Source organism: Melanostigma gelatinosum (genome assembly GCF_949748355.1).
Source record: "Melanostigma gelatinosum genome assembly, chromosome: 18".
In the NCBI taxonomy this organism is placed as follows: Eukaryota; Metazoa; Chordata; class Actinopteri; order Perciformes; family Zoarcidae; genus Melanostigma; species Melanostigma gelatinosum.
In genome coordinates, this window is record NC_136651.1 from 22,480,489 (window position 1) to 22,507,373 (window position 26,885).

At 44.2% G+C, this 26,885-nt stretch overlaps 1 protein-coding gene across 9 annotated transcripts in view; it reads left to right on the forward strand.

Annotated features, from left to right (window-relative positions):
• The window catches only part of sptan1 (spectrin alpha, non-erythrocytic 1), a 42,387-nt gene extending 15,544 nt beyond the window's left edge, over positions 1-26,843 (forward strand). For 2 of the 9 annotated variants that reach the window (XM_079289587.1, XM_079289588.1), the window contains exons 15-56: positions 1,680-1,861; positions 1,965-2,208; positions 2,368-2,490; positions 2,602-2,819; positions 2,981-3,073; positions 3,249-3,383; positions 4,540-4,688; positions 4,943-4,999; positions 6,154-6,352; positions 6,598-6,702; positions 6,788-6,823; positions 6,938-6,973; positions 7,518-7,565; positions 8,206-8,297; positions 10,140-10,284; positions 10,381-10,562; positions 10,698-10,797; positions 10,898-11,095; positions 11,173-11,319; positions 11,409-11,512; positions 12,512-12,674; positions 12,928-12,942; positions 13,937-14,068; positions 15,388-15,525; positions 15,614-15,718; positions 15,891-16,099; positions 16,953-17,073; positions 18,329-18,450; positions 18,538-18,670; positions 20,495-20,593; positions 20,679-20,838; positions 21,413-21,489; positions 21,578-21,787; positions 21,920-22,216; positions 24,098-24,210; positions 24,571-24,588; positions 25,400-25,454; positions 25,565-25,761; positions 25,852-25,905; positions 25,993-26,139; positions 26,221-26,368; positions 26,453-26,843. In XM_079289587.1, coding sequence (XP_079145713.1) covers positions 1,680-1,861; positions 1,965-2,208; positions 2,368-2,490; positions 2,602-2,819; positions 2,981-3,073; positions 3,249-3,383; positions 4,540-4,688; positions 4,943-4,999; positions 6,154-6,352; positions 6,598-6,702; positions 6,788-6,823; positions 6,938-6,973; positions 7,518-7,565; positions 8,206-8,297; positions 10,140-10,284; positions 10,381-10,562; positions 10,698-10,797; positions 10,898-11,095; positions 11,173-11,319; positions 11,409-11,512; positions 12,512-12,674; positions 12,928-12,942; positions 13,937-14,068; positions 15,388-15,525; positions 15,614-15,718; positions 15,891-16,099; positions 16,953-17,073; positions 18,329-18,450; positions 18,538-18,670; positions 20,495-20,593; positions 20,679-20,838; positions 21,413-21,489; positions 21,578-21,787; positions 21,920-22,216; positions 24,098-24,210; positions 24,571-24,588; positions 25,400-25,454; positions 25,565-25,761; positions 25,852-25,905; positions 25,993-26,139; positions 26,221-26,368; positions 26,453-26,578 — 5,432 coding nt within the window. In that variant the 3' untranslated portion in view covers positions 26,579-26,843. The remainder of the gene's footprint in view (positions 1-1,679; positions 1,862-1,964; positions 2,209-2,367; positions 2,491-2,601; positions 2,820-2,980; positions 3,074-3,248; positions 3,384-4,539; positions 4,689-4,942; positions 5,000-6,153; positions 6,353-6,597; positions 6,703-6,787; positions 6,824-6,937; positions 6,974-7,517; positions 7,566-8,205; positions 8,298-10,139; positions 10,285-10,380; positions 10,563-10,697; positions 10,798-10,897; positions 11,096-11,172; positions 11,320-11,408; positions 11,513-12,511; positions 12,675-12,927; positions 12,943-13,936; positions 14,069-15,387; positions 15,526-15,613; positions 15,719-15,890; positions 16,100-16,952; positions 17,074-18,328; positions 18,451-18,537; positions 18,671-20,494; positions 20,594-20,678; positions 20,839-21,412; positions 21,490-21,577; positions 21,788-21,919; positions 22,217-24,097; positions 24,211-24,570; positions 24,589-25,399; positions 25,455-25,564; positions 25,762-25,851; positions 25,906-25,992; positions 26,140-26,220; positions 26,369-26,452) is intronic. The other 7 variants (XM_079289589.1, XM_079289590.1, XM_079289591.1 and 4 more) reach the window with 7 other exon arrangements.
• The last annotated feature ends 42 nt before the right edge of the window (positions 26,844-26,885 follow it).

A 26,885-nucleotide genomic window follows, 5' to 3' on the forward strand; every position in this document is an offset into this window, starting at 1 on the left:
GGTGCTACAGTACATCAGTATATCAATATCAATTTGATTTCATCAAAGTACAAAGTTAATATTGTCAAATGGGAAATTGTAAGATCAAATGTGGCACTACTATTGTATGTCAGTGTGGGAAAGACATTACTTTAGTTATTCAGGGGTCTCAGTGAGATGTCTTCATGAGAGACCCGAGGACAAGAAACACTCATCGTCAAACAACAGATATGAAACCAGACATCTGCATCAATCGAGCAAGTACAATCAATAAATACAACTACAAGATGTAATAAAGAAGAAGGTCATGAAATGATCTAGCTGAAGGGCAGTTTCAGTATATCTGCACCTTTCAGATGGAAGAATGTTGCCATTCAGTGTGGCACTTGACTCAGCAGCTCCTCCCGAGTTGAGCATGAGACTGGGAGAGCCCATGAATGATAGTGTAGCAACTCCAGTCCATGTGGTGGTAATGCACCTCCACCGTAGGCACAGGAAGGGGGAGACATTTTGGGGTCAAGTGTCTTGCTCAAGGCTCCATTCACTGAGTGGAGCTTGAACGCACCATAATGTAAATGAATATTGGGCGAAGGTACACCATAACGTTATCATGTGTTCAGATGTAATCTTGTAAAATGTAGTTTTGGTGATTAACTTGTTTAAAGGAGATGTTTTCACAGCAACATCAAATCGATATTAGAGAGTAAATTCTGAGCTGTTTAACTTCCTAACACGAGCTCTATGCAACCTATTAGACATAACTAAAAGAATCAATACAAATTAGTGCTGGGCAACGATTAAAATATTTAATTGCGATTAATCGCATTGTTATGGCAAAGTTCAACAATGAATTCAAAAGTAGTGTATTGCGCACTTTTATTTTAAAGTACTGCTATATGAACAAAAGGGCAATAACATTTGGTTCACGAGATGCAGGTAGCATGTTTCATACTTATGTGAACATAATTCATACTTTGTTGGCATTCTGAAAACCGGATGTTCGTCTGAAGAAACCGGATGTTGTCTCACGTTAATCTTTCCGCTAACTTTCAAAGTCCTTCGCTCGCTCCCGATCCGTGCCGTTTGAATGCGTTTACGGTGAATTTCAGCATTTAGGTGCACTAACATGTAAGTGTCTGCTGACTTTACCAGCGATGTCCAGTAGTCTCCAGGGAGAGCAGCGGAAGTCGCCTTTTCTCTACGGCAACCCTGAAGGGACAACATATCTCCAATACAAAACCATAAACATGAGGCAGTCTGACTATAGGATGCTTGCTGGCTTTTATCCCACTGTTCTTGTCATCCTCTTGTTGTTATGTATATGTATTGTCGCTTGTCTTTCAATAAAAATAAAAAAAAGAATAATAATAAATAAAAAAAATGCGTTGACGTGCGATAAAATAAATGTCTGCGTTAATTAATGAATGCGTCAAAGCGATAATAGCGCGTTAACTTGCCCAGCACGAATAACGGTACAATCTCTTTCTAATATTTATAATTGTGTATTTTTATGCCTTAGTTGATAACTATTTTAGTTCATTAACTCTAGGCCTATTAGAACTATCCTGGTTAGAAACCGTGATATTTCCTCTGAATTGTGGTAGAAAATGTTTCTATCATGACGTCTCTGCAGGCAGCACCCCATCACTGATGGTATGACCACTCTTTATGAGTTCTGATTGTGAGTTTGATTTCTTCAGGCATCAAGCTGCGTGAGGCTAACCAGCAGCAGCAGTTCAACAGGAACGTAGAAGACATTGAGCTGTGGCTGTATGAGGTTGAGGGCCACCTGGCTTCAGACGACTATGGGAAAGACCTGACTAGTGTCCAGAACCTGCAGAAGAAACATGCACTGCTGGAGGCCGACGTGGCTGCTCACCAGGTGCCTAATGTTGGGCTTACATCATGAAGGCATGCCTGATACTAACTGACACTAGTTAGTTCACAGTAATTAAATAGCTAATGTATAAATTGTTCTCTCCCAGGATCGCATCGATGGCATAACAATCCAGGCTCGCCAGTTCCAAGAGGCGGGACACTTTGATGCCGACAACATCCGCAAGAAGCAGGAGGCTCTAGTGGGGCGTTATGACGCTCTGCGGGAGCCCATGGCTGCACGCAAACAGAAACTGTCCGACTCTCTGCGGCTCCAGCAGCTGTTCAGAGACGTGGAGGACGAGGAGACTTGGATCCGTGAGAAAGAGCCCATTGCTGCCTCTACTAACAGAGGTACAACTTGTTAGCTGTTTTTACTTGTATTATAAAATTGTCACTTTACAGAGATGAGCAGTGAACTTGGAGGATGCTTCAGTTTCAGTTGAAGCACCACCCTCAGGTATTTCAGATTAGTGAAGTTTTACAAAACGTCATTCTTGATATTTTCCTCAGGCAAAGACCTGATTGGTGTCCAGAACCTGCTGAAGAAGCACCAGGCGCTGCAGGCTGAGATCACCGGGCATGAGCCTCGCATTAAGGCTGTTACCCAGAAAGGAGAAGCCATGGTGGAGGAAGGTATTCAATTCAAACAAGCCTTGTTTGGTATCTCCTACGAGTTAATGGTGACCTTAATGAAGTATTGTCCCAACATTCAAAATGCTGATGATTCTTCTGGTGGGTTCACAGGACACTTTGCTGGAGAGGATGTGAAAGTTAAGCTGGCTGAGCTACATGGACGCTGGGACACGCTGAAGGCCAAGGCCTCCCAGAGGAGACAGGACTTGGAGGACTCTCTGCAAGCCCAGCAGTACTTTGCTGATGCCAACGAGGCCGAGTCTTGGATGAGGGAGAAGGAGCCTATCGTGGGGAGCCCAGACTACGGCAAAGACGAGGACTCTGCTGAGGCACACAAAATATCATTATGTCAATGTTACATATGCATTTTCAGCTACTTGCCAATGAAGTATAAACTATATCATTTGTTAATATTTTAGTGTTCCATTCATTGCACAAGCCTCTACATACATGCCTTTGATAGATGCAGTTGTGCTGCTGTCTTCCACAGGCTCTGCTGAAGAAGCATGAGGCCCTGATGTCTGACCTGAGTGCGTATGGCAGCAGCATCCATGCTCTGAAGGAACAGGCCCAGTCCTGCAGGGTAAAACTTCATCCCTCTTCACACTCTGCAACACTGCACATGTGCTCAGCTTAGTTGCAGGGCTTTTTAATGCAGCCTCTGGTGGCTAGACTGTGGGATTTCTCAGCTAATCTAACTTTCTTCAGTTAAAGCAGAACAGAAATCAGTGACTCTAAATGTTTGTTTAACTGAGCAGCAACAAGTGGCACCGACTGATGATGAGACCGGGAAGGAGCTGGTCTTGGCCTTGTACGACTACCAGGAGAAGAGTCCCCGTGAGGTTACCATGAAGAAGGGGGACATCCTCACCCTGCTCAACAGCACCAACAAGGTACAGAGCAAAGCAGCTCAGTCTGACTCCCCATCAACTCAACTTCAAGATATTCTGCATGTTGCATCACATTTACCGGTAGGTACATTAATATGGGGATTAGGGATGCTAATTCCTAGTGATTTATCTCATCATTTGTCAGTCACTGTAATGATCAGCAATCCAACAATGATGAATTAGTCAACCTTTTGACCAAAGATGTTCAAGAGATTAAAGATAATTATTTGGTCCGACAGTAGAATTCTGTCCATCATCCACTCATCTCTCATGGGGCTGCAGCAGACTGCATCGAGTTATGGCTGCGTGATCAAGGTCCTCTCATGGTTGTGGTGACTCACACTTTCTCGGAGCACCTTGTATTGCCTGTTTTATAGCGCCATTGAGTGCCTGCTGACTCCTCACTTACTGCCATTAACCGGTTCCAGTATAATACCATGACTTCCAGCCCATTGCTTGCATCGCCGTTTGAGTGAAGTGTGCTTTAGGACGCCTTACACAGACTGGGGGTGAGCAAGTTGTAGGTTGTATTCAATGAATCACACATTACATCAGTGGTCTGACACTGCTTAGTGCACCTTTCTACTTCTTACTCCACTTCCCTGTTGTTCCCATTGGTTGGAGTGGTCCAGTAAGAACAGGATCCTGGCTCTGCCTAGTATCTCCTCCTTTGTGCTGGTGAAGCATGTTGATCAGGCCAGTCCGTGATCCCCATCCCTCTGGTCTGGTCAATAGGCATTCTATGGGCTTGCTGTGCTCCCTGTTGGGATCACATGCTGTAAAAGCTGAATCATATCTTTTTTGATCTAATTCATCAAATGGAGCTCTTAGCTCTTGTGTTTCTTCTTGGATAGCCTTGGTTTTGTTGTTTGAATGTGTCAGCGGTGCTCTGCAGCGACCTTCAGCCTCGTCCATACGGGAGCTTAGTGTACCAGTCTTCCCAGGCATTGTACCAGGCAATGTTTGGTTTGTGAGGAGCTAAGAAGTTGTTCTAGTGGCTTACCACTATACCTTCAACTAAAAGGAACAACTTTCTAAGCTGCCATCTCCATTAAGCGCCCACATGACCTCTCCTCTCTATTTGCAAAATGATGGTTTCCATCACTAAGTGTCTCATGAACATCACTTGCTGATATCTGTCCCTCTCCTCTCGCTGCAGGATTGGTGGAAGGTGGAGGTGAACGATCGCCAGGGCTTTGTTCCTGCTGCTTATGTGAAGAAGCTGGACCCTACCCAGTCCTCGTCCAGGGAGAACCTGCTGGACGAACACGGCAGCATTGCACTGCGCCAAGACCAGATTGATAATCAGTAAGAAACGCACACCATAAAGAAGATTTGCAACCAAAATGTAGTTTACTAACAGAATTCTCCTTTCCGGATTTGTGAAGTTCCTCTTCAGTGTCTTTCCTCTGCTCTCTAACTCTTCTCTACTTTCATCAGACCATCTCTCCTGCTCAGTTTGTAACAGTAATGACCTCGCCCCTGGCTTCTCTCTCTTGTCTCCTCTGCTGTGTTTAACCCCTTAATCCTGTCTCGCTGTGCGTTGCCTTGCCTCTGAGCAGGCTTGTCACCAAGGAGGCCTGCAGCGTGTCTGTGCGCATGAAGCAGGTGGAAGAGCTGTGAGTAGGATCCAGCGTCCCTCTGCGTGTTCTTGTGATCGTGATGCCACTAAATATCATCTCAGTTTTCCATCCCTCCCAACCCCAGAACCCCTCATGTTGTGTGACGGTGTGTCTTCTTCCCGCTCCTCTTCTATCCAGTCCAGGGATAGAAGATCCCTTTACATCCCTCTCATCCCAGGCTTGACTTTGGATGTTCATTTCTGATTTCTTTTCTCATATCATAAGCCGTTCTGTTCTGCACATATTGCGCTTCATTCATTATTGCATAGGTTACATTGTCCAAGGCTCAAGGTGCTAGTCAGAGACATTCTGCTGATCCTAGTGGCTCCAGGAGTCTTGATTGAAATCTGCTTCAAATCATTTTAAGAGTAGATTACAAAACTATTGTAGGAAATCAATGATAGATTGATAAATGAATCAAAGAAGCAGCTCATTCTGAACTCACTTCCTGCAGACTCTGTTGGGTAGAACATGACGATGAAATGGTCTTCCGCTGAGTGCTGAAGACTTTCTTCTTCCTAACATTGCAATGTGGTGTTTTGATTCATTATTGCGACGCAAACGTACAATGTGATCAATCAGTCAGTTACTGCAACAGTTCAACTCTCCTCACTCATTCTAGTGTGTGTGAGGCAGCAGCATCGTGCTCTCATCTGTCACATCGCTGGGCGTACGAGTCGCTCAGTTAAAGGACTGCAACCAAAGAGTTTTCATTGTCAGGAGATTATTCTCAGTGTTTTTGGATAACTCATTGTATGTATAACATGTCAGAGTCCACGATATTTTCAAATTGCTCGTTCTGTTAGAGGAACAGTCAAAAAAACTAGAAATTGAGCTCACTGTGGAAATGATGGAACCAGCAACTGTTCTCCATCCTTGCTTAATAAATTACTTGAACAACTTGTAAATGATCAAAATACTTTTCTGTCAATGACTGATCGACATCAAATGTTCTGATTGTTTCAGCGCGACACACAAGATTTTATCATCTCGATTTTGAGAACTAGCAAAAGATACAGATTCCTCAAAAGAGCAGATTCTCTTATTTATTCTCTCAATTATTTCAATGAGCTGCGCTATAAGAGGGGTGATGAGCTTTTGAAGGCAATTTAAGTGATGTGATTGAATTGTGTGGGTGCACCTTCTTCCAGGTATGGTACTCTGTTGGAGCTGGGAGAGAAACGCAAGGACATGCTGGAGAAGAGCTGCAAGAAGTTCATGTTGTTCCGTGAGGCCAACGAGCTCCAGCAGTGGATCAACGAGAAGGAGAGTGCCCTCACTAATGAGGAGATGGGCTCTGACCTGGAACAGGTCGAGGTCCTGCAGAAGAAGTTTGACGACTTCCAGAAGGTACCGTCAGCTCTCTGTAGACTCTCATGGAAACATCTGTACTCGTTGTTGCACTACTCGGCTCCCAGTAACACACATCTATAACATCACGTTAGGGCTGTTATTGATTAGTAACCAGTACAACCTGATCTTGAGTAATCAACTCATGGTCATATTTCTGCTTTAACTGCACTCATGGCTACTGTGTGTTTGTACATGTCACGTCTCATGAGAAGTGTACGATGATGTTCTTTTCTTTGGTCCAGGACCTAAAGGCCAATGAGTCTCGTCTGAGGGACATCAACAAAGTGGCGTCTGAGCTGGAGTCTGAGGGCCTCATGGCTGAGGAGGCCCCCATGGTTCAGGCTCAGGTCAGTTCTTCTTCCCTGGGTTCACTTTATGAGCCGTCTTCCACATGTTATCTGTCATTTAATGATCTTGTTTGTTTTCTGTCAGCAGCAGCAAGAGCTGCTTGGTGCTGCTCCTGGCAAGGTTTGACCCTTTCTGCACTTTACATCCATTTTGCTTGATATTTAACAAACATTTCAAATATCACAACAATAAAATAAGACTCTGGTATAATGACGCATACATTTCATTAAACAGGATGAAGCCGATTCCAAGACTGCATCTCCATGGAAGGTAAGCTTCATCTCACGGCTTAAATCTGTCTACAGAGCATACATTCAAACATTCAGCTGTTTGATGTATTTTTGGACAAAAGGCATCAACTGCAAAGATGTGCCAGCCTGTCAGTCTTGATCTGATAGTGTAACTGTGCATGGCTGTTCAGCACTGGGTTGATGTTGGTACTGGTGTGACGCTGCTGGAATGTACTGCAATCATACCGAAGACATCTGACTGGCGTGGGTCTTGATGTTGCATGTCCTCATTAGATATGATAAGACATTGATGAGAAAACCCGGGAGCCTTCTCTGTAATCCCTTTTACTTTATACGTCTCAATCATTTACAAGTATTTGGTGTGATTCATCATCATTCAGTGTCTGGGGCTGCTCTGCTGCAGCCGTGGTTGCAGTGCTTACTCTGTCCTGATTGGTGTGTTGTCTTTGTTTGTCTTGGGAGAAGACTAAGACAAACATGGGAGTTTCCTCAACGCTCTTGACTGGTGTGTTTTTCTGTTTTTGTCCTCCTCTCTGCTGTGTTTTGTTCACCGTTGACTATAGAATATACGCTTGGTTGTTCAAACAACGGCTAACTTTAATACTATCAAGGTAAGATGAACTTGCCCACCCGGACCTCATCTCCAATGTGTCCTCCCCTAGCTCTCCTGTCCTGCACTGTGATCAGAAAACTAACCCCATCAGCATGGTTCCCTTGTTGGTGTTCTGTCTCTTCCTGTTCTCTAACACCGGACTGCTAGTTCTGTTTGCTTTCATCCTGTTTCCCATAACATTTGTTCATCCTGTTGTCATCCAGCATCCCATGTCTTTAGGGTCTTTTTTGGTATTTTGTTCTTTCTGTCCGTGTGTTATGTAATGTTCTTAACATGCATCCAGTCCTGTGCACTTCACACCCATCCTCCACGTGCCTGTGCATCGATGTCTGTGAGCAGCAAACACACTCTGTACATTAGCACACTTCTAGCACATATTGTATTTGCATGGTTATGTGAGTTAATGTTTAATTTAGCGTTCCTCACCTCGCCTTAAATCATGGTCTCCAAGTTTATGCAGCTAAATGCTAATGAGCTAATGATTCGATGTGTGTCTCTCTGTCATTGAGGGGGTGTTTAGTTCTCATGCTTTAAATCAGTGCAATTATAACACTAAAACTCGAAGGAACAGACGGCACAAGGGCTGAGCAAACCGAAGAGTGTAGCGTGCTGTTTTACCTGAGTCATTCTATGTGCAGGAGCTGAATAATCGCTGGAGGTCCCTGCAGCAGCTGGCTGAGGACAGGAGCAACATGCTGGGCAGTGCCCACGAGGTGCAGCGATTCCACAGGTACAGAGCAGAGAGCGTAGGGCACATCACCCACCGGCTGTGATAGTTACCAGAGCATACATTCAAAGAAGTGAAGCTGGGGGGGAAATAGGAAAACAATCATCATAATCAATAACTTCCACTTCAAAACACACTTTTTGAATAATGTTTTTGTATTGTATTATAACTAAGCTATTGCTATTGAGAATCTAATTTATTCTGGAGATTTGAGAGCAAAGAAGAGAGAAGTCAGAACACTGACTCGGTAGTGTCAGTTCCATCACGTCTATGTAAAGTAACATTAGCCCCCATAGATACTGATCACTCCAGATCACACCTGATCACACCTGATCACTCCTGATCACTCCTGATCACTCCTGACCACACCTGATCACTCCTGATCACTCCTGATCACACCACACCACACCTGATCACTCCAGATCACACCTGATCACTCCAGATCACACCTGATCACTCCAGATCACACCTGATCACTCCAGATCACACCTGATCACTCCAGATCACACCTGATCACTCCTGATCACTCCAGATCACACCTGATCACACCTGATCACTCCTGATCACTCCTGATCACACCTGATCACACCTGATCACTCCAGATCACACCTGATCACACCTGATCACTCCAGATCACACCTGATCACACCTGATCACTCCTGATCACACCACACCTGATCACACCTGATCACTCCTGATCACACCACACCTGATCACTCCAGATCACTCCAGATCACTCCTGATCACTCCTGATCACTCCAGATCACACCTGATCACACCTGATCACTCCTGATCACACCACACCTGATCACTCCAGATCACACCTGATCACTCCAGATCACACCTGATCACTCCAGATCACACCTGATCACTCCTGATCACACCAGATCACACCTGATCACACCTGATCACTCCTGATCACACCACACCTGATCACTCCTGATCACACCACACCTGATCACTCCAGATCACACCTGATCACTCCAGATCACTCCACACCTGATCACTCCAGATCACACCTGATCACTCCTGATCACTCCAGATCACACCTGATCACACCTGATCACTCCTGATCACACCACACCTGATCACTCCAGATCACTCCTGATCACACCTGATCACTCCTGATCACTCCTGATCACACCACACCTGATCACTCCAGATCACACCACACCTGATCACTCCAGATCACACCTGATCACTCCAGATCACACCTGATCACTCCAGATCACACCTGATCACTCCAGATCACATCACACCTGATCACTCCAGATCACACCACACCTGATCACTCCAGATCACACCTGATCACTCCAGATCACACCTGATCACTCCAGATCACACCTGATCACTCCAGATCACATCACACCTGATCACTCCAGATCACTCCAGATCACACCTGATCACTCCAGATCACACCTGATCACTCCAGATCACACCTGATCACTCCAGATCACACCTGATCACTCCAGATCACATCACACCTGATCACTCCAGATCACACCTGATCACTCCAGATCACACCTGATCACTCCAGATCACACCTGATCACTCCAGATCACATCACACCTGATCACTCCAGATCACACCTGATCACATCACCTGAAGACACTAACATGAGTACTTACGGCCTCATTCAGCACATATTTACTCTCAATAAAAACCTTTATTCTGATTAGTAGTTATAGAAACTTTAGTTTCATATAATAAAGTGTTTCCAGTAAATAAATAGAAACAATGAGAAGGTAGAAACCTTTTACTCACTCACACACAGCAACACCTGATGTTTGAGCACACGCATTCCCTTCACAGCATTTGACCATCTGTTTGTTTGTGCCTGCTAAGGGATGCTGATGAGACTAAAGAGTGGATTGAGGAGAAGAACCAGGCCCTCAACACTGACAACTACGGCCATGACTTGGCCAGTGTCCAGGCTCTGCAGCGCAAACATGAAGGCTTCGAGAGAGACCTGGCAGCTCTGGGGGATAAGGTCAGATTGTCTTTTAGTCATTTATATGAGATTGTAGCTCAAATTGTATTGCTTCCCTTGAGTCTTTTACTCATTTTTCCCTCCTCCCCTGCCTAGGTGAACTCTCTTGGGGAGACAGCGGAGCGTCTGATCCAGTCCCACCCAGAGGCAGTGGATGATATCCAGGAGAAATGCACTGAGCTGAACACTGCCTGGAGCAGCCTGGTGGGACGAGCTGATCAGCGCAAAGACAAGCTTGGCAACTCCCACGACCTGCAGCGCTTCCTCTCTGACTTCAGGTGAGGAGAGAAGAGCTCACAGGTCACATCTATTTCTGGGGTGAAGAACTGAATAAAAACGATGGTTTTGTTTTTGTAAGAGATGCAGTCAATGTGTCTGGTATGTTTTGGTTACAACGTTTCATCTGTGCACAGAGATCTGATGTCCTGGATCAATGGTATACGAGGACTGGTGTCCTCAGAGGAGCTGGCCAAAGACGTGACTGGAGCCGAGGCCCTTCTGGAAAGACACCAGGTATTGAACTCCTGCCTTCAGTTAAAGTACACAACTGCAGATGTCACTGCAGCTTTTTGGCCATCCAACACTGTCTGTCTTTTCTTTGTCTGTCGTCCAGGAACACCGCACAGAGATTGATGCTCGCGCCGGTACCTTCCAGGCCTTTGAACAGTTTGGTCAGCAGCTGCTGGTGCGAGGCCACTATGCTAGTCCTGAGATCCAGCAGAAACTGGAGGCTCTAGACCGTGAGCGCGCCAACCTCGAAAAGGCCTGGGTGCAGCGTCGCATGATGTTGGACCAGTGCCTCGAGCTTCAGGTGGCCATTTAGCAACCTTAACAATGTGGTCAGCTGTCTTTGTCCCTCCGCTGACTGACGTCCTTGTCCCTCTGCAGCTCTTCAACAGGGACTGTGAGCAGGCTGAGAACTGGATGGCAGCTCGTGAAGCCTTCCTTGCTAGTGATGACAAGGGTGACTCCCTGGACAGTGTGGAGGCCCTCATCAAGAAACATGAAGACTTTGACAAGGCCATTAACGTGCAGGTCAGTACGATGTTCTGCTCCTCAGGGAAGGCTTGATCAATTGATGGGTAGTGGTGCTCTGTAAATGATTGAATGTCACCCGGCTGCAGGAGGAGAAGATTGCTGCTCTGCAGTCCTTTGCTGACCAGCTGATTGGAGCTGATCATTACTCCAAACCTGAGATCTTCAACCGCCGCAATGAAGTCCTCGACAGGTAGCAAACATCTGGAGACTGTTTCAGTTCTGTTACACTCAACTTTCAGCCCGTTTGTCGTCAACATCGTCCTCTCAGTTCCAAACAGGATTGAGTATCATCTTCAGTTCAGTATTCTCTTTCACATGCTGCTTACTAAGAGTGATGCCAATCTCACACACATCTTTCTCAGATAGCAGTGATGCAGGATCATCCGCATACAACAAAAGTTTGCTTTTCAAAGCAGCTGGCATATCATTTGTGGAAGTACTGTATAAGGAAAGGACTCACACATATGACACACGTCTTCCTGTCCAATAACATTTCACAGCAATATAACCGAAGCCCGTACACCTTGAGAACACTAGAGGGCTCCACTGTGTCTAAAGCTCTCTGGGTTGGTCATCGAGAGAAACTAGCACGAGTAAGATCGATTTAGAAAAGGATCCAAACTAATAACTCAGCCCAGTGTTGCCAGCTCTGTCCCAAAGAAAGCAGCACGCAGCACCAGATCCAAAGGTCACTAAATCTAGTGAGAAAGTCTCAAAGGGGTCAACACCGACAGCCTGTCTCTCCTAGCACACTCCCCCCACATGATCATGGTGAACATAAAGGACCAACATGGCTATGAACGTGATGAGAGGACGGGCTGGGACAGCCAGACATGTATTGGATTTATTTTCTTTCTTTCTTTTTTGTCAGAGCATTTGATTCATTGATTTCTGTCAGCATGTAATAACAATCTCGACAGAAACATCAAAAGTGTTTTTGAATAAGTAAACAACAACAACCTTTTAATAAGTAAAACTACCACAACCTTTATCTAGAGAGCTGCCGATGGAGAGGATGGATGATTGTCAGCTGTGTTGTACGAGCTTCAGACATTAAGCTCCACCTGTTCAGAACCTTAGACAGAGATGTTACAATGGCTACCGGCCTATAACTTCCTACATTTGATTCTCCAGAAGTTGTTAGATTGCACACGCTTAGTTTTAAACTCCATATTCTGATGTTTGAAAGGTGGCGCCGGCTGAAGGCTCAGATGATCGAGAAGCGTTCCAAGCTGGGTGAATCCCAGACCCTGCAGCAGTTCAGCAGGGATGTGGACGAGATCGAGGCCTGGATCAGCGAGAAGCTGCAGACTGCAACTGATGAGTCCTACAAGGACCCCACCAACATCCAGGTACACGCTGGCACGGCTTCTACTGGCACAGAACATCTGCCAGAGGTTTACAGCAGCACCTGGAATAAGTCTAAATGCCACACATTTCAGTTTGACTCCTCATTTTATTTGACATCAATCTTTTCCACATATGGTAGTTGATTGTAGGCCAGGTCATTGAGCTCAGCTAACCTCTTTCACCGTGTCAACCCCTCCCTGTGTCCTGTCTGAAGTGAGACTGAATTTCTCTCCCACTGTCTTATTCTTTTTATAGCTGTCCAAGCTGCTGGTAAGTTTGAGTAGTGTGTCAGCTGACTAACAACCTAGCAGGTTGTCTTCCATGTGTCCGTGTCTCTGCTGTGTGTTTTGACATGATGTAGAAGCAGCTTCAGTTTGTCCATCATCAGCACTGTTGAGTGCCAGCCTCTTTTCCACCTGTTTTTTATCTTTCATTTGAAAAGAAATTGCTTAATTCCGTCTTAATTTCTGCATTTGATTTCTAGGTTTGTTTTCTCATCACAGGCTACTAGTTGTTGGGTGTGGCTTCCATCTTTATGTTCAGCTCTTGAGGGGGTCATCTTTAAATTTGCTTCTCATGTTTGACTTTGTAGTCAAACTAATCTAATTGGACCTTGACATTAAATTGAGAATAGTTCCTGAGGAATGTGACGGCAGGCGTAGAGTTTGATGCTCGTGTCAAGAGGACACTTTCTAAAGTGTTGCCTCTGAGCCCAACTGGCTGTTTTTGATGTTTAAAGTATTTACTAAGACCAGCTGAGAAGGTCATGGACATGAAGCAACTTTGAAGAGACTCTTCCTTCAGTAGGTTGTGTTCAGTCATCTTGTGTTCTTCACTTGTGTGTGTGTGTGTGTGTGTGTGTGTGTGTGTGTGTGTGTGTGTGTGTGTGTGTGTGTGTGTGTGTGTGTGTGTGTGTGTGTGTGTGTGTGTGTGTGTGTGTGTGTGTGTGTGTGTGTGTGTGTGTGTGTGTGTGTGTGTGTGTGTGTGTGTGTGTGTGTGAGAGACACGTTGTCCTGTATTGAAGTCGTTCTTTGTATTTGTTACGCTCTAGTTGTAGAAGCATTGTGACGCTGAGGCTAATGTCAGCCTCACAGTGCTGCAGGTAAAGGTTTAGTCAGACTGACCTTTACTTCAGCTCTTGCACAGAATGTAAGTATAAAGGCAATGCTAGATGATAAGTGTGTATCTCAATTGAAGGAGAGTTGTGAATATTGACACTAAGTCCACCGTGTGACTCTCATGCTGTGTCCATGTGTGCTGTCAGAGTAAGCATCAGAAACACCAGGCGTTTGAGGCCGAGCTGCATGCCAACGCAGACCGAATTCGAGGGGTCATTGACACCGGCAACACCCTGATCCAGAGAGGAGCCTGTGCTGGCAGCGAGGATGCAGTCAAGGTATGAGATTTACAGGTATTAACAATAAGAAGGGCAAAGAGTAAGTGCTGACAGGATAACAAGCCTGTGACCTGGAGAAAGAGTTCACCTGGCAGCGAGTAACACCTGCTCTAAAGACATACAGGACTGCTCTACTACTGCCTCCATACAATCTCAACTTACAGCCGTTTGTTATTTAAAAAAAGCCAACTACTAACTAACAGCTGGGCCAGAATACGTAAGAGTCAACCAAAGTGTGACAGCGCCCCCCCCCTGCTGGATCAGCCAGCTCGCTGTTGCTGCCGTTCCACGGGTCCGGCGAGCCCCCTGGGGTGTGTGCTGGATTTGAGTTGCTACAGCCGCTAACTGATGGTCTGTCTCCTTCCCGCCCTCTTCCCTGCAAAGCAGTCCACTGGTAGGGGAAGAAATGTGCCCATGTATCGTGTTTTTGGGGGGTTTTGCGATTCTTTTATTTATTTATTTATTTATTTAATCCCTGAATCATTAAAGTATTTTAGCATTAAAAGAACACAAAGAAGATCTTTGGGATTGATTTGATAACCCAACAGGTCTAACTGAGGATAACGTACGATGCATACTGAAGTAGTGTGATGTGTTAACTAGGGAGCATATTGTGCCAGTCCTAGTGGCAGAGAGGACCAAACCAAAATACAAGTCGTGTTCTTGTCCAGTAAAGAAACTATCAAATCCAGTGACTCACTCTGGCCCCTCCAGGTTACAGGTGGTCTTATTCAGTAGATATGTACAACACAATACATAGACATTAACACAGTAAGCTCTTTAACGTCACATTGTTCATGGTAGTTCTTCTCTTACATGTTTTTAACTAAAAGTCTGGCCACATCTTATACTCTGCACCTTTTCGAGCTGGAGGTGGAGCGATGTGCTTAAATGATGGTGACGTATACATTTGAAATGTTTCTGGCAACTTCCTGTTGATGGATCTTATTGTACCTTGCCAGTTTAGATACAATCTTACAAGATAGGACTTAACAATTAGTCATTTGTATATCAAAATTGCAATTTAAACGAGTTTCATAACATACGAGCTGTGATTTAAATTTTGACTCATGATTTCGAATGTAGCAAGTGACTGATTGAGCTGGTGACTGTTCATGTCACTGCTGGTAAAAGCACTCAGCTGGAGCTGATTAACGCTGTTGATCAGAAAAATCCCAATTCCATATTTTCATCAAATCATTCAACGCTATTGCAAGACATGTTTTGCGTTGAAAATAATAGAAAGCTTTCCACAAGGTATGTGTGAGAACATTATCTTAAGTGAAAATCACTCCAAACATCACTTGTCTATTCCTCAGGCGCGCCTCAGCGCTCTGGATGAACAGTGGCAGTTCCTCGTCAACAAATCTGCAGAGAAGAGCCAGAAACTCAAAGAAGCCAACAAGCAGCAGAACTTTAACACCGGCATCAAAGACTTTGACTTCTGGCTCTCTGAGGTGAGAGTCTGCATGCCAGATGCATGAATAACAACATTGACGCACCGATGCGCATCTCAAAGTCTGGTGCATGTTTCCTCTGTCCCAGGTGGAAGCTCTTCTTGCCTCTGAGGATTATGGCAAAGATCTGGCCTCAGTGAACAACCTGCTGAAGAAGCACCAGCTGCTGGAGGCCGATATCTCTGCCCATGAGGTTTCTAGCTCATTATAACAAATGGCTCAGCATGTGGGTCCGCTGTACCTCAGGGAACACAAAAGACCTGATTCAAAACAATTGTCAATTTTAGACTCATTACAAAAATTTGGAAAATCCGTTCATGGACCCAGAACTAGAATGAGTGTCTCCTCCCTCCTCCTCCCTGCAGGATCGCCTGAAGGATCTGAACGGCCAGGCAGACAGCCTGATGGGCAGCAACGCCTTCGACACCTCACAGGTGAAGGACAAGCGCGATGCTGTCAACGGCCGCTTCACTAAGATCAAGAGCATGGCTGCCGGTCGCCGCTCCAAGCTCAATGAGTCCCACCGCCTGCATCAGTTCTTCAGGGACCTGGACGATGAAGAGTCTTGGATCAAGTAAGCGAGTCCCGCCTGGGATCATGTTCTCTGCAGAGGAATCAGAAGGGAGATGGGGTGCTTGCAGAAAACAAAACATAATCTTGTCAAACCGCCATCTAGTGGGCCACGGAGTACTGCCAAGTGCTGAGATTAATTTAAAACTTTATTCTTTTAGTAATATACAAAGCCAGTCATTCTTCACATCTAAATGTGTTGATGTACAGAAGACAAACCTGTGCCAGTAAAAGCTGTGAGGAAGTATGACCCTGAACATCCTACATTCAATTTGGATTCATATTGGCAGGCAGTGATGGGTGAGGGTTATTATTAATAGTCCACCTTTTCTCTCGCACACTCACACAGCGAGTGTCGCAACACTCAGTACATCGACTCCGTAATTGTAAAAGTCCTCAAGTCAAAATGTATTGAACAAAGATGGGTGGAATCATTTCCAGAATCCTCTACATGTTTTTCTTTAATGTAATATTCTGTTCATTTCTAATTAATTTCCACTGCGTTTAACTTTCTGCTGTCCGGCTTGCTGCACCCAAAGGATGCACAGTTGGTGTTAACTAATTATAGGTTGATAACATGAAATATCATGGCAGACATTCTAAGCTTCATACAGCTGACGTGGCATAACACATATGTACAGCCCAGTTTCTTTTTTAATAATATAATTGTATTATTTGATATTAATGATATCTAGACAGATGAAATGATGTAGCCTAAATGAACTGTCTCTGCCTATAGAGTTTAACAGCAGAGGAGAGGGGAATAGAAGGGTATGAGACCAGAGGAATGAGACAAAAACAGTCTGTTTTACAACCAAATTAGCCGTAACAGACATTCACGTTTCTGTCCCGCACAGAGAAAAGAAGTTGCTTGTTAGTTCGGAGGACTATGGACGTGATTTGACAGGAGTACAGAATCTGAGGAAGAAACACAAGAGGCTGGAGGCCGAGCTGGGAGCCCATGAGCCGGCCATTCAGGTAAGAGGGTCGTCTACTCGGCGATCTAGTTGTTGGTATTTGTCATCTGTAATTTGAATAGGCCACAGAGTTTGTGTAGTCTGCTCATGCCCCTCAAGAGCCGTACACAATCTGGCCTTAGATGCATTCGGGGGTCGGATGTGACTGTAGCTTGTTGAAGATGAATCTTCCCCACGGAGAGAGAAGGCCGGAGACCACGCGGTACTGTTGTTTTACAGTAGCGTCGCTTCTTAATAAATCTACCATAAACTGGTTTACAATCAAAAAGTATTTAATCCTGCTGAAGCTAATACAAATACAGAGTGAAGTACATTAATTACAGTATCTATAGATATATATTCTCTGCGCAGAGAGGCATTTTACCCTGATCCCAGCCGGGAACCACAGCTGTTCCCATCTTAGGAGGAGAGCAAAGAGACCAACTCCTCTCAAGCCCTCCCGCTTACAGTTTTAAATCCCCTCCCCATTTGTCAATCTCAATTCCCATTGGCTAACTTAAACAGTCTCCTCCTCCTCGCAGGACCCTCGCACGGGTGTGATCTGTAATTGCCTGTCTAGAAATCTCGCTTTCCCTCTGCTATTCTAAATACATTCAATGACTGTCTGTTATGGCTTATCACTTCTATGATAAACATTCTACATAAAGATAAGGATTTGCAACTTTTGGCAAAAGCTTCACAAGTTTCACAAACAATTATAAAGGTGCTACAAATTCTACTAAGATACACTTCTAACTACAAATCCTAAAACAGTTCTATAATTATGAATATTCTAATTATGTGTTCCAAAACACTTCTAATTATGATTTCTTAATTATGAATTATTAAACACTTCTAATATAATTTCTTAACACACACTTCTAAACCCACATTTCCTACAAGCTAAATCACTAGAGTTCAGTCAATGAATGTAAGCTGTTTGTTGAGAAGTAGATATAGCGCACAGCTCCAGTCTTCTGTTTGTCATCTGAAGCAGTCAGTGGGAGCTGTGGTGTTGTTCAGTAAATTATTCAGTCAAGGCCTCATTAAAGACGTCGTGTCAGTAGTATCATAACTAATGCCTTGCGTCCCCATTAGTAAATGAAATGATGCCACAATAGCATTTTCTATAGCAGTTTCTTTTTCCTGACCTTGAACCTGAACTGGTGTTTAAATGTTGCATTTGGTCCACATTGTGACTTATTCCGTATTCATATTCTTTGTATAGTTAAAGATAGTGTAGCGTTGGTATCAGACCTTTGTTCTGTGTGCTCCAGTCGGTGCTGGACACTGGGAAGAAGCTGTCTGATGACAACACCATCGGCCAGGAGGAGATCCAGCAGAGGCTGGCTCAGTTTGTCGACCACTGGAAGGAACTCAAAGACTTATCTGGAGCAAGGTAAGCCTGCTGAGTACACGCTCGGTCTGCAGGACACATACACCGATAGAAACAGGTGTGTGTGTGTGTGTGTGTGTCTGCTCCCAGGGGACAGAGGCTGGAGGAGTCACTGGAGTACCAGCAGTTTGTGGCGAACGTGGAAGAGGAAGAGGCTTGGATGAATGAGAAGTTGAATCTAGTGGGGAGCGAGGACTACGGAGATACACTGGCTGCTGTGCAGGTGCTCTTCTGTCTCCGTTAATAACACATTACATAAGTTAATAACACACCCTTTATATACATTACATGAGTTAATAACACACCCTTTATATACATTACATGAGTTAATAACACACCCTTTATATACATTACATGAGTTTATAACGCACCCTTTATATACATTACATGAGTTAATAACGCACCCTTTATATACATTACATGAGTTAATAACACACCCTTTATATACATTACATGAGTTTATAACACACCCTTTATATACATTACATGAGTTTATAACACACCCTTTATATACATTACATGAGTTAATAACACACCCTTTATATACATTACATGAGTTAATAACACACCCTTTATATACATTACATGAGTTAATAACACACCCTTTATATACATTACATGAGTTAATAACGCACCCTTTATATACATTACATGAGTTAATAACACACCCTTTATATACATTACATGAGTTTATAACACACCCTTTATATACATTACATAAGTTAATAACACACCCTTTATATACATTACATGAGTTAATAACGCACCCTTTATATACATTACATGAGTTAATAACACACCCTTTATATACATTACATGAGTTTATAACACACCCTTTATATACATTACATGAGTTAATAACACACCCTTTATATACATTACATGAGTTAATAACACACCCTTTATATACATTACATGAGTTAATAACACACCCTTTATATACATTACATGAGTTAATAACGCACCCTTTATATACATTACATGAGTTAATAACACACCCTTTATATACATTACATGAGTTTATAACACACCCTTTATATACATTACATAAGTTAATAACACACCCTTTATATACATTACATGAGTTAATAACGCACCCTTTATATACATTACATGAGTTAATAACACACCCTTTATATACATTACATGAGTTTATAACACACCCTTTATATACATTACATGAGTTAATAACACACCCTTTATATACATTACAACAGTTAATAACACACCCTTTATATACATTACATCAGTTAATAACACACCCTTTATATACATTACATCAGTTAATAACACACCCTTTATATACATTACATCAGTTAATAACACACCCTTTATATACATTACATCAGTTAATAACACACCCTTTATATACATTACATCAGTTAATAACGCACCCTTTATATACATTACATCAGTTAATAACGCACCCTTTATATACATTACATCAGTTAATAACGCACCCTTTATATACATTACATCAGTTAATAACGCACCCTTTATATACATTACATCAGTTAATAACACACCCTTTATATACATTACATCAGTTAATAACGCACCCTTTATATACATTACATCAGTTAATAACGCACCCTTTATATACATTACATGAGTTAATAACACACCCTTTATATACATTACATGAGTTTATAACACACCCTTTATATACATTACATGAGTTAATAACACACCCTTTATATACATTACATGAGTTTATAACACACCCTTTATATACATTACATCAGTTAATAACACACCCTTTATATACATTACATCAGTTAATAACGCACCCTTTATATACATTACATGCGTTAATAACACACCCTTTATATACATTACATCAGTTAATAACGCACCCTTTATATACATTACATCAGTTAATAACGCACCCTTTATATACATTACATCAGTTAATAACACACCCTTTATATACATTACATCAGTTAATAACACACCCTTTATATACATTACATCAGTTAATAACACACCCTTTATATACATTACATCAGTTAATAACACACCCTTTATATACCTTTCTTTTCCACAGGGCTTGCTGAAAAAGCACGAAGCGTTTGAGACGGACTTCACCGTGCACAGGGACAGAGTCAGCGATGTGTGCACGAACGGAGAGGAGCTCATCAAGAAGGTACTGACTCTATAGCATCCAGAGAACATACACCGTCTTCAGGAAGCATTGGTGCAGGTTTACCAAGTATGTTTGTTTCTAACAGAACAACCATCACATAGACAACATCAGTGCCAAGATGTCGGCTCTGCGAGGCAAAGTGTCTGAGCTGGAGAGGGCAGCCGCTCAGAGGAAGGCCAAGCTGGATGAGAACTCTGCCTTCCTGCAGTTCAACTGGAAGGCCGACGTGGTGGAGTCCTGGATCGGTATGCACACATAACCACGTCTCTCTCCCTTTTTCCATAAGAGCAGTGTTCCAAAATAAGTGACTTCTATTGGTTTTCTACAACTAGAAAACTACAATATATTCACTCAAACGAGTTGTACCGGTTGTTCTGAAGATTAATATCATCGTAGACTGGTATTATAAAATGTATGAAGAAATCTGAATCCATCGTCCTGCTGCCAAACAATGCTACCGTGACTTGTTAGCCATAGCCAGAAGAAGAGGATTCCTGCTCATGACATCATCATCACCACCATCATTTAACATTATTTAAAGCAGCTGATTCATTCCATCATTTCTGTATTCAAGAAAAGCAAAACGAACTTTCCAGAAGAGGTTTCAGCAGGTTTCTAATAATGAGTCATTACACAGGTTTGCTTTAATGTAATTGTAATGGAGTCCATTGTCTGTTGTTTTTGTGATTTTATTCAGCAAATGTTATGTTCTAGCTCCTTAAGAATTCAACTCTGTAAATAATGAACACGTAAAGCTCAATGTGGGTGTGTGTGTGTGTGTGTGGACTTTATCTCTAACACTTGTGAACCTGTGTTTAGGTGAGAAAGAGAACAGCCTGAAGACTGATGACTACGGCAGAGACCTGTCCTCTGTCCAGACTCTGCTCACCAAGCAGGTACTCGTCTGCAGCAGTATTCTACTTCTACCTCTGTAATGTGTTACTCTCGCCGTTGGAAACATCTTCTTTACGTGTCCGTCTGCAGGAGACGTTTGATGCCGGTCTCCAGGCCTTCCAGCAGGAGGGCATCACCAACATCACGGCTCTCAAGGACCAGCTGCTGGCCGCCAAGCACGTCCAATCAAAAGCCATTGAAGCTCGTCACGCCGCCTTGATTAAGCGCTGGAACCAGCTGCTGTCCAACTCAGCCACTCGCAAAAAGAAGCTTCTGGAGGCTCAAGAGCACTTCAGAAAGGTAAGGCCAGAGGAGCAGCCTCAGCTGAAGGGGGGTTTCTCAACATGCTTGTGCACAAAATCAAAGCTTAAATATAGTTCAAGCACTTCACCTAAGCTGATATAAGTAAATTGGATCATGTCTTCTTCACAGGTTGAGGACTTGTTCCTGACATTCGCCAAAAAGGCATCAGCTTTCAACAGCTGGTTTGAGAATGCGGAGGAGGATCTGACTGACCCGGTTAGGTGCAACTCTCTGGAGGAGATCCGGGCGCTGCGTGAAGCCCACGAGGCCTTCCGGTCCTCGCTGAGCTCCGCTCAGGCCGACTTCAACCAGCTGGCCGAGCTGGACCAGCAGATCAAGAGCTACCAGGTGGTGTCCAACCCCTACACCTGGTTCACCATGGAGGCCCTGGAGGAGACCTGGAGAAACCTGCAGAAGATCATCAAGGTCTCCATATCAAAGATGATTCATGCATTCACACTAGGGCTGGGCGGTATACCGGTTTCAATATCCTGTACGATATGAATTTTTCATGTGCACAGCCGAAACAACTTCTGTCGCTCTTCAACAGGCAGCAAAATATATTGTTCGCCGCTAGGAATGCTACGATCGGAGCTAGTTGTCTTACCTGTATTGAGAGGGAACCCTAGTCATGGTCATAACTTTATAACAACAATTAACAACCCACAACTAACGCTCTTTAACAGGGCAAAACACCACGACACAACAGTTTGTGACAGATAAACAATTTGTAGCACGAATAATTGTACATTTACAAAATTTCTCTGCCGAACTGCATGCTGGGTAAAGCTCGCTGACAACAGTCTGCTAACCGCTGGGAGCTAACAGCTCAGTTGTGCCAGTAACGTTACATTAAAGAACAGACAAGAGCGATGCAGGATGAACAAAGACTGAACAACAAAAGGTATTTAGGTCAGACACATATGAAACGCTGATTACTGTAATATGTGTGGTATTTGTTGTAGCATCCCGGCTGAATAATGGTCTGTAGTCTTGAACTGATGGTCCATAAGTCTTTCATGAATCACTCCTTGAACACACCGTAAGAACTTGTGCCTATATCGGCCAGGTGCTAAAACAATAAAACCGTATCCATCTTCCTTGTTAAAGCACTTTTTCCGTTCCTTCACTGACTTTTCTAATGGCTTCCTTAACGGCTTTTTACTTCCGGTTTTTATACCTTCAAAATAAAAGCGCAACAGGAAATGCACCGACTGCAGTGACAAAACATCCAAAATAAAAGACATAAAAAAGGAACAATCTATTTAAATACACTACACATTCTCAGAGGTCCTTTACATTTGTTATAAATATACGTTGGTACATAGACGGTGATAGGAAGCTGTACATGGAGGGGCTTAGGACCCAGGGGAATGTAGGTGAAGGAAACAGGAAGTGACGGAACGGAAGACACGCCACACAAACACCTGTTCACCGCTCGCTGGCCGGCAGTTTCTTCTCGGCGTTAATTAATTAATGCTTTAACGCGAAAAAAAAATACCATGAAACTGCCAGAATCTTACAAAATACCGTGATATGCATTTTTGGTCATACCGCCCAGCCCTAACGCATTCTTATTCACAAACACAACCTGCTAATGTTTCATTCACCTTCTCCTCTCAGCCAACAAACCCGTCCTCCCAGTCTGAGCTCTTACCCGTCATGTCAGCAGACCAGATAAAGTGACTTGAGACTTTTTATCTCCCAAGACTGATTGTGATAGCAGTGCTCTGTTTTCTGGAAATGAGAAACACTTCCTGCAATGAGTTGACTGTTGACTGAAAGGGGATCAGAGTGGACCTGGGGGAACAGGGACTTCTCCTGTGTTTGGATCCATGTCTTCACAATAATATGGATTTATTGTGAAGTACATGCACAAAGTGATGGGTATCAGTAGTAGCTTCACACAGCAGTGTGGCCAGTGCAGACTGGATGACCCAATCTGTTCATCCCTAAGATTACAACTGCAAAGAGAAGTGTACATGTCGGCCATTATCTCTAGATCCGTCCCTGATCTGTAGTCGAATACACTGCTACTGCTGAGGCTTTGAGGGCTTTGATCATTGACGGGCTGCTTACTATCTTTTGGTTGATTCGATACAAAGAATTGGGATTAGTTTAATTTAACAAAAATAAAATAATTTTTTTAAGAAGTGTAAATTGTGCCCCAAGTCTTCATGATTAGTACTAAACGGACACAGCGGTACCTGTAGTGTTTCCGGCTCGCTTGTCATTATTTGTTCTATTTCTATTCCCAGTGCAGTGGAGCTGACTGCAGTCTGCTTCTGTCTGTACATGTTCCTGTAGGAGCGAGAGCTGGAGCTGCAGAAGGAGCAGAGGAGGCAAGAAGAAAACGACAAGTTGCGTCAAGAGTTTGCGCAGCACGCAAATGCTTTCCACCAGTGGCTGCAGGAGACCAGGTACAGTGGCACAGATAGAGACATGCTGCACAGGTGAGAGACATGCTGCACACGTGGGAGACGTGCTGCACAGGTGGGAGACGTGCTGTTGAATTACTAGATTTCACATTTGATACTTTATACTGATACTATGGAGGATGTGAACGTGCAGTGTTTGTCTGTGTAAAGTGGCTGAATGAGCTCAGCACACAGTAGGCCTGTTACTGGTCAAGTGTTTGGTCTCTTGTTCCAATGTCATACTAGAACATTATCTCCATTTGAAAGTCAAGTCATGAACCCTGTTGAGATGCTCACACTGCCCTTTGTCACGCTAACCTGTATCTGTCTCTCGGCTGCGTCCTCGCTGCTGCTTGTCATCAGGACGTATCTTCTGGATGGGTGAGTGTCACTTTCCTCTTTAGTATTTGTGTTCTGAGTGTTTGCTGTGTAAACCTTGCAGCGTAAGTGTGTGTGTGTGTGTGTGTGTGTATGTATATCTATAGATAGATTTTTATAATTCATGTTTTTATTTTGTGAAAAACCCCACTTTTCAAATAATTTTCTTTTTTTTCTTTTTTTATATTTAATATTATTACACCATCAGACGCCATTACACTTTTCCTCTCGCGCACCCCCTCGAGGCAGCTCCACACTTTGGGAATCCCTGGCATAGCCTATCGACGGTTATGTGTCCATCAGTACCAAGTAGCTGCTGATCTTTGTGGAAGGTCAACTCTTTCAAGCCTTGCTTGATTTGCTTTTTCTGACCCACGCAGTGCCATCATGGCTGTGAGCGGCTCTACCTTCCTGCTGTACCAACAGTCTGTCAGCTCTACTTCAAACAGTGACTGGCCAGGTGTCACCTTGTTGACCTTGTGTACTTTAGGATGGAAACTGTACATATATACACCCACATTCTAAACAATACAAAAGCAACTTGTGGTGGTGTTTGGTCCCACTGGGTCTTTGTGAACGCGATGGTGTTGTGTGACTGCAGGGTGCACCATTCATCTGCTGCAGGTTCCAGCCCTGTGTGCAGGAGCCCTAAGCGTGCATGGTTTGGGTTCCCAGTAGATATTTGGCATGAATGCAGAACAGGTCTACTGCTGTGGGAGGACCGGTTGGAGTCTTCTTAGTAACGTCAGAGTGAGTGCAGTGGTTCTATCGCACTGTGCTGCTCCTTCCTAACATCCCTTTCTGTTGGCGTCAGGTCGTGTATGGTGGAGGAATCTGGTACCCTGGAGTCCCAGCTGGAGGCCACTAAGGTGAATATCACTCTGCTGCATGTGGACAAGTAGTCGAACACCAAGATTGCTGAGTCAGCTGAACTCTGAGCTGAGGTATAATGCTGTTGGTGTGTGTGTGTGTTGTGTAGCGTAAGCACCAGGAGATCCGGGCCATGCGCAGCCAGCTGAAGAAGATTGAAGACCTGGGTGCAGCTATGGAGGAAGCACTGATCTTGGACAACAAGTACACAGAGCACAGCACGGTGGGCCTGGCCCAGCAGTGGGACCAGCTGGACCAGCTGGGAATGAGGATGCAGCACAACCTGGAGCAACAGATACAGGCCAGGTACACAGCACCACATGGTCCCCGTTACCGTATGTCACTAGAGTTCATCAGACACACTTTAGCTCATGTTCCTCGCTCTTCATCTTCCAGGAACACCACTGGAGTGACAGAGGAGGCCCTGAAGGAGTTCAGCATGATGTTCAAGTAAGTGGCTTTGAGCTGACTTCATCAGGACACGTTTCTAGTTCTGCTCTGATGAAGTCGCGTCTTCCTCTACATCTACATTTGCAGGCACTTCGACAAGGAGAAGTCCGGCCGTCTGAACCACCAAGAGTTCAAGTCGTGTCTGCGCTCGCTCGGCTATGACCTGCCCATGGTGGAGGAAGGAGAACCTGATCCGGAGTTTGAGGCCATACTTGACACCGTGGATCCAAACAGGTCCGTCGCATGTCCAGCATGTAGCATGGCGGTATGGTATTTAACACACATTCGCTGCCTAACTGAGGGATCTGTCTGCAGGGATGGCAACGTGTCGCTGCAGGAGTACATGGCGTTCATGATCAGCCGCGAAACAGAGAACGTCAAGTCCAGTGAGGAGATCGAGAGCGCCTTCCGGGCTCTCAGTACAGAGAACAAGCCCTACGTCACTAAAGAAGAGCTCTACCAGGTCCGATGTGTTCACTTGCCAGTCTGGATTCAGTCTGAGTGCCACGTCTTGGTGGAGGTCTAACTGTCCCCTTCTCCCTTTCAGAACCTGAGCAAGGAGCAGGCCGACTACTGCCTCTCACACATGAAGCCTTATCTCGACAGCAAGGGCCGAGAGCTGCCGTCGGCTTTCGACTTTGTTGAATTCACCCGCTCGCTCTTCGTCAACTGATCCGCCGTCCACCAGGGACCAACCGGGACGTTTCTCACACACTTCAACACGACACGCAGCTGAACGTGCATGATTGTGCCACTAGGAATACTCACTAATAACTGTCTGTACTCTATTTATCGCGCTCTACCCTGAACTCATCATAGCACAGTGGATCTCTACATGTGAAGGTGATTGTTTTAGCTTGTGCTTAACCTAATAGTAACGGTGATGTTGTTAACAGCTGCAGTGTGCTTTAATAAACGCTACTGGTTAGAACTGGAAACCTCTACTGTTTTGATTTCACGTTTTTATTTTTCACACAGTT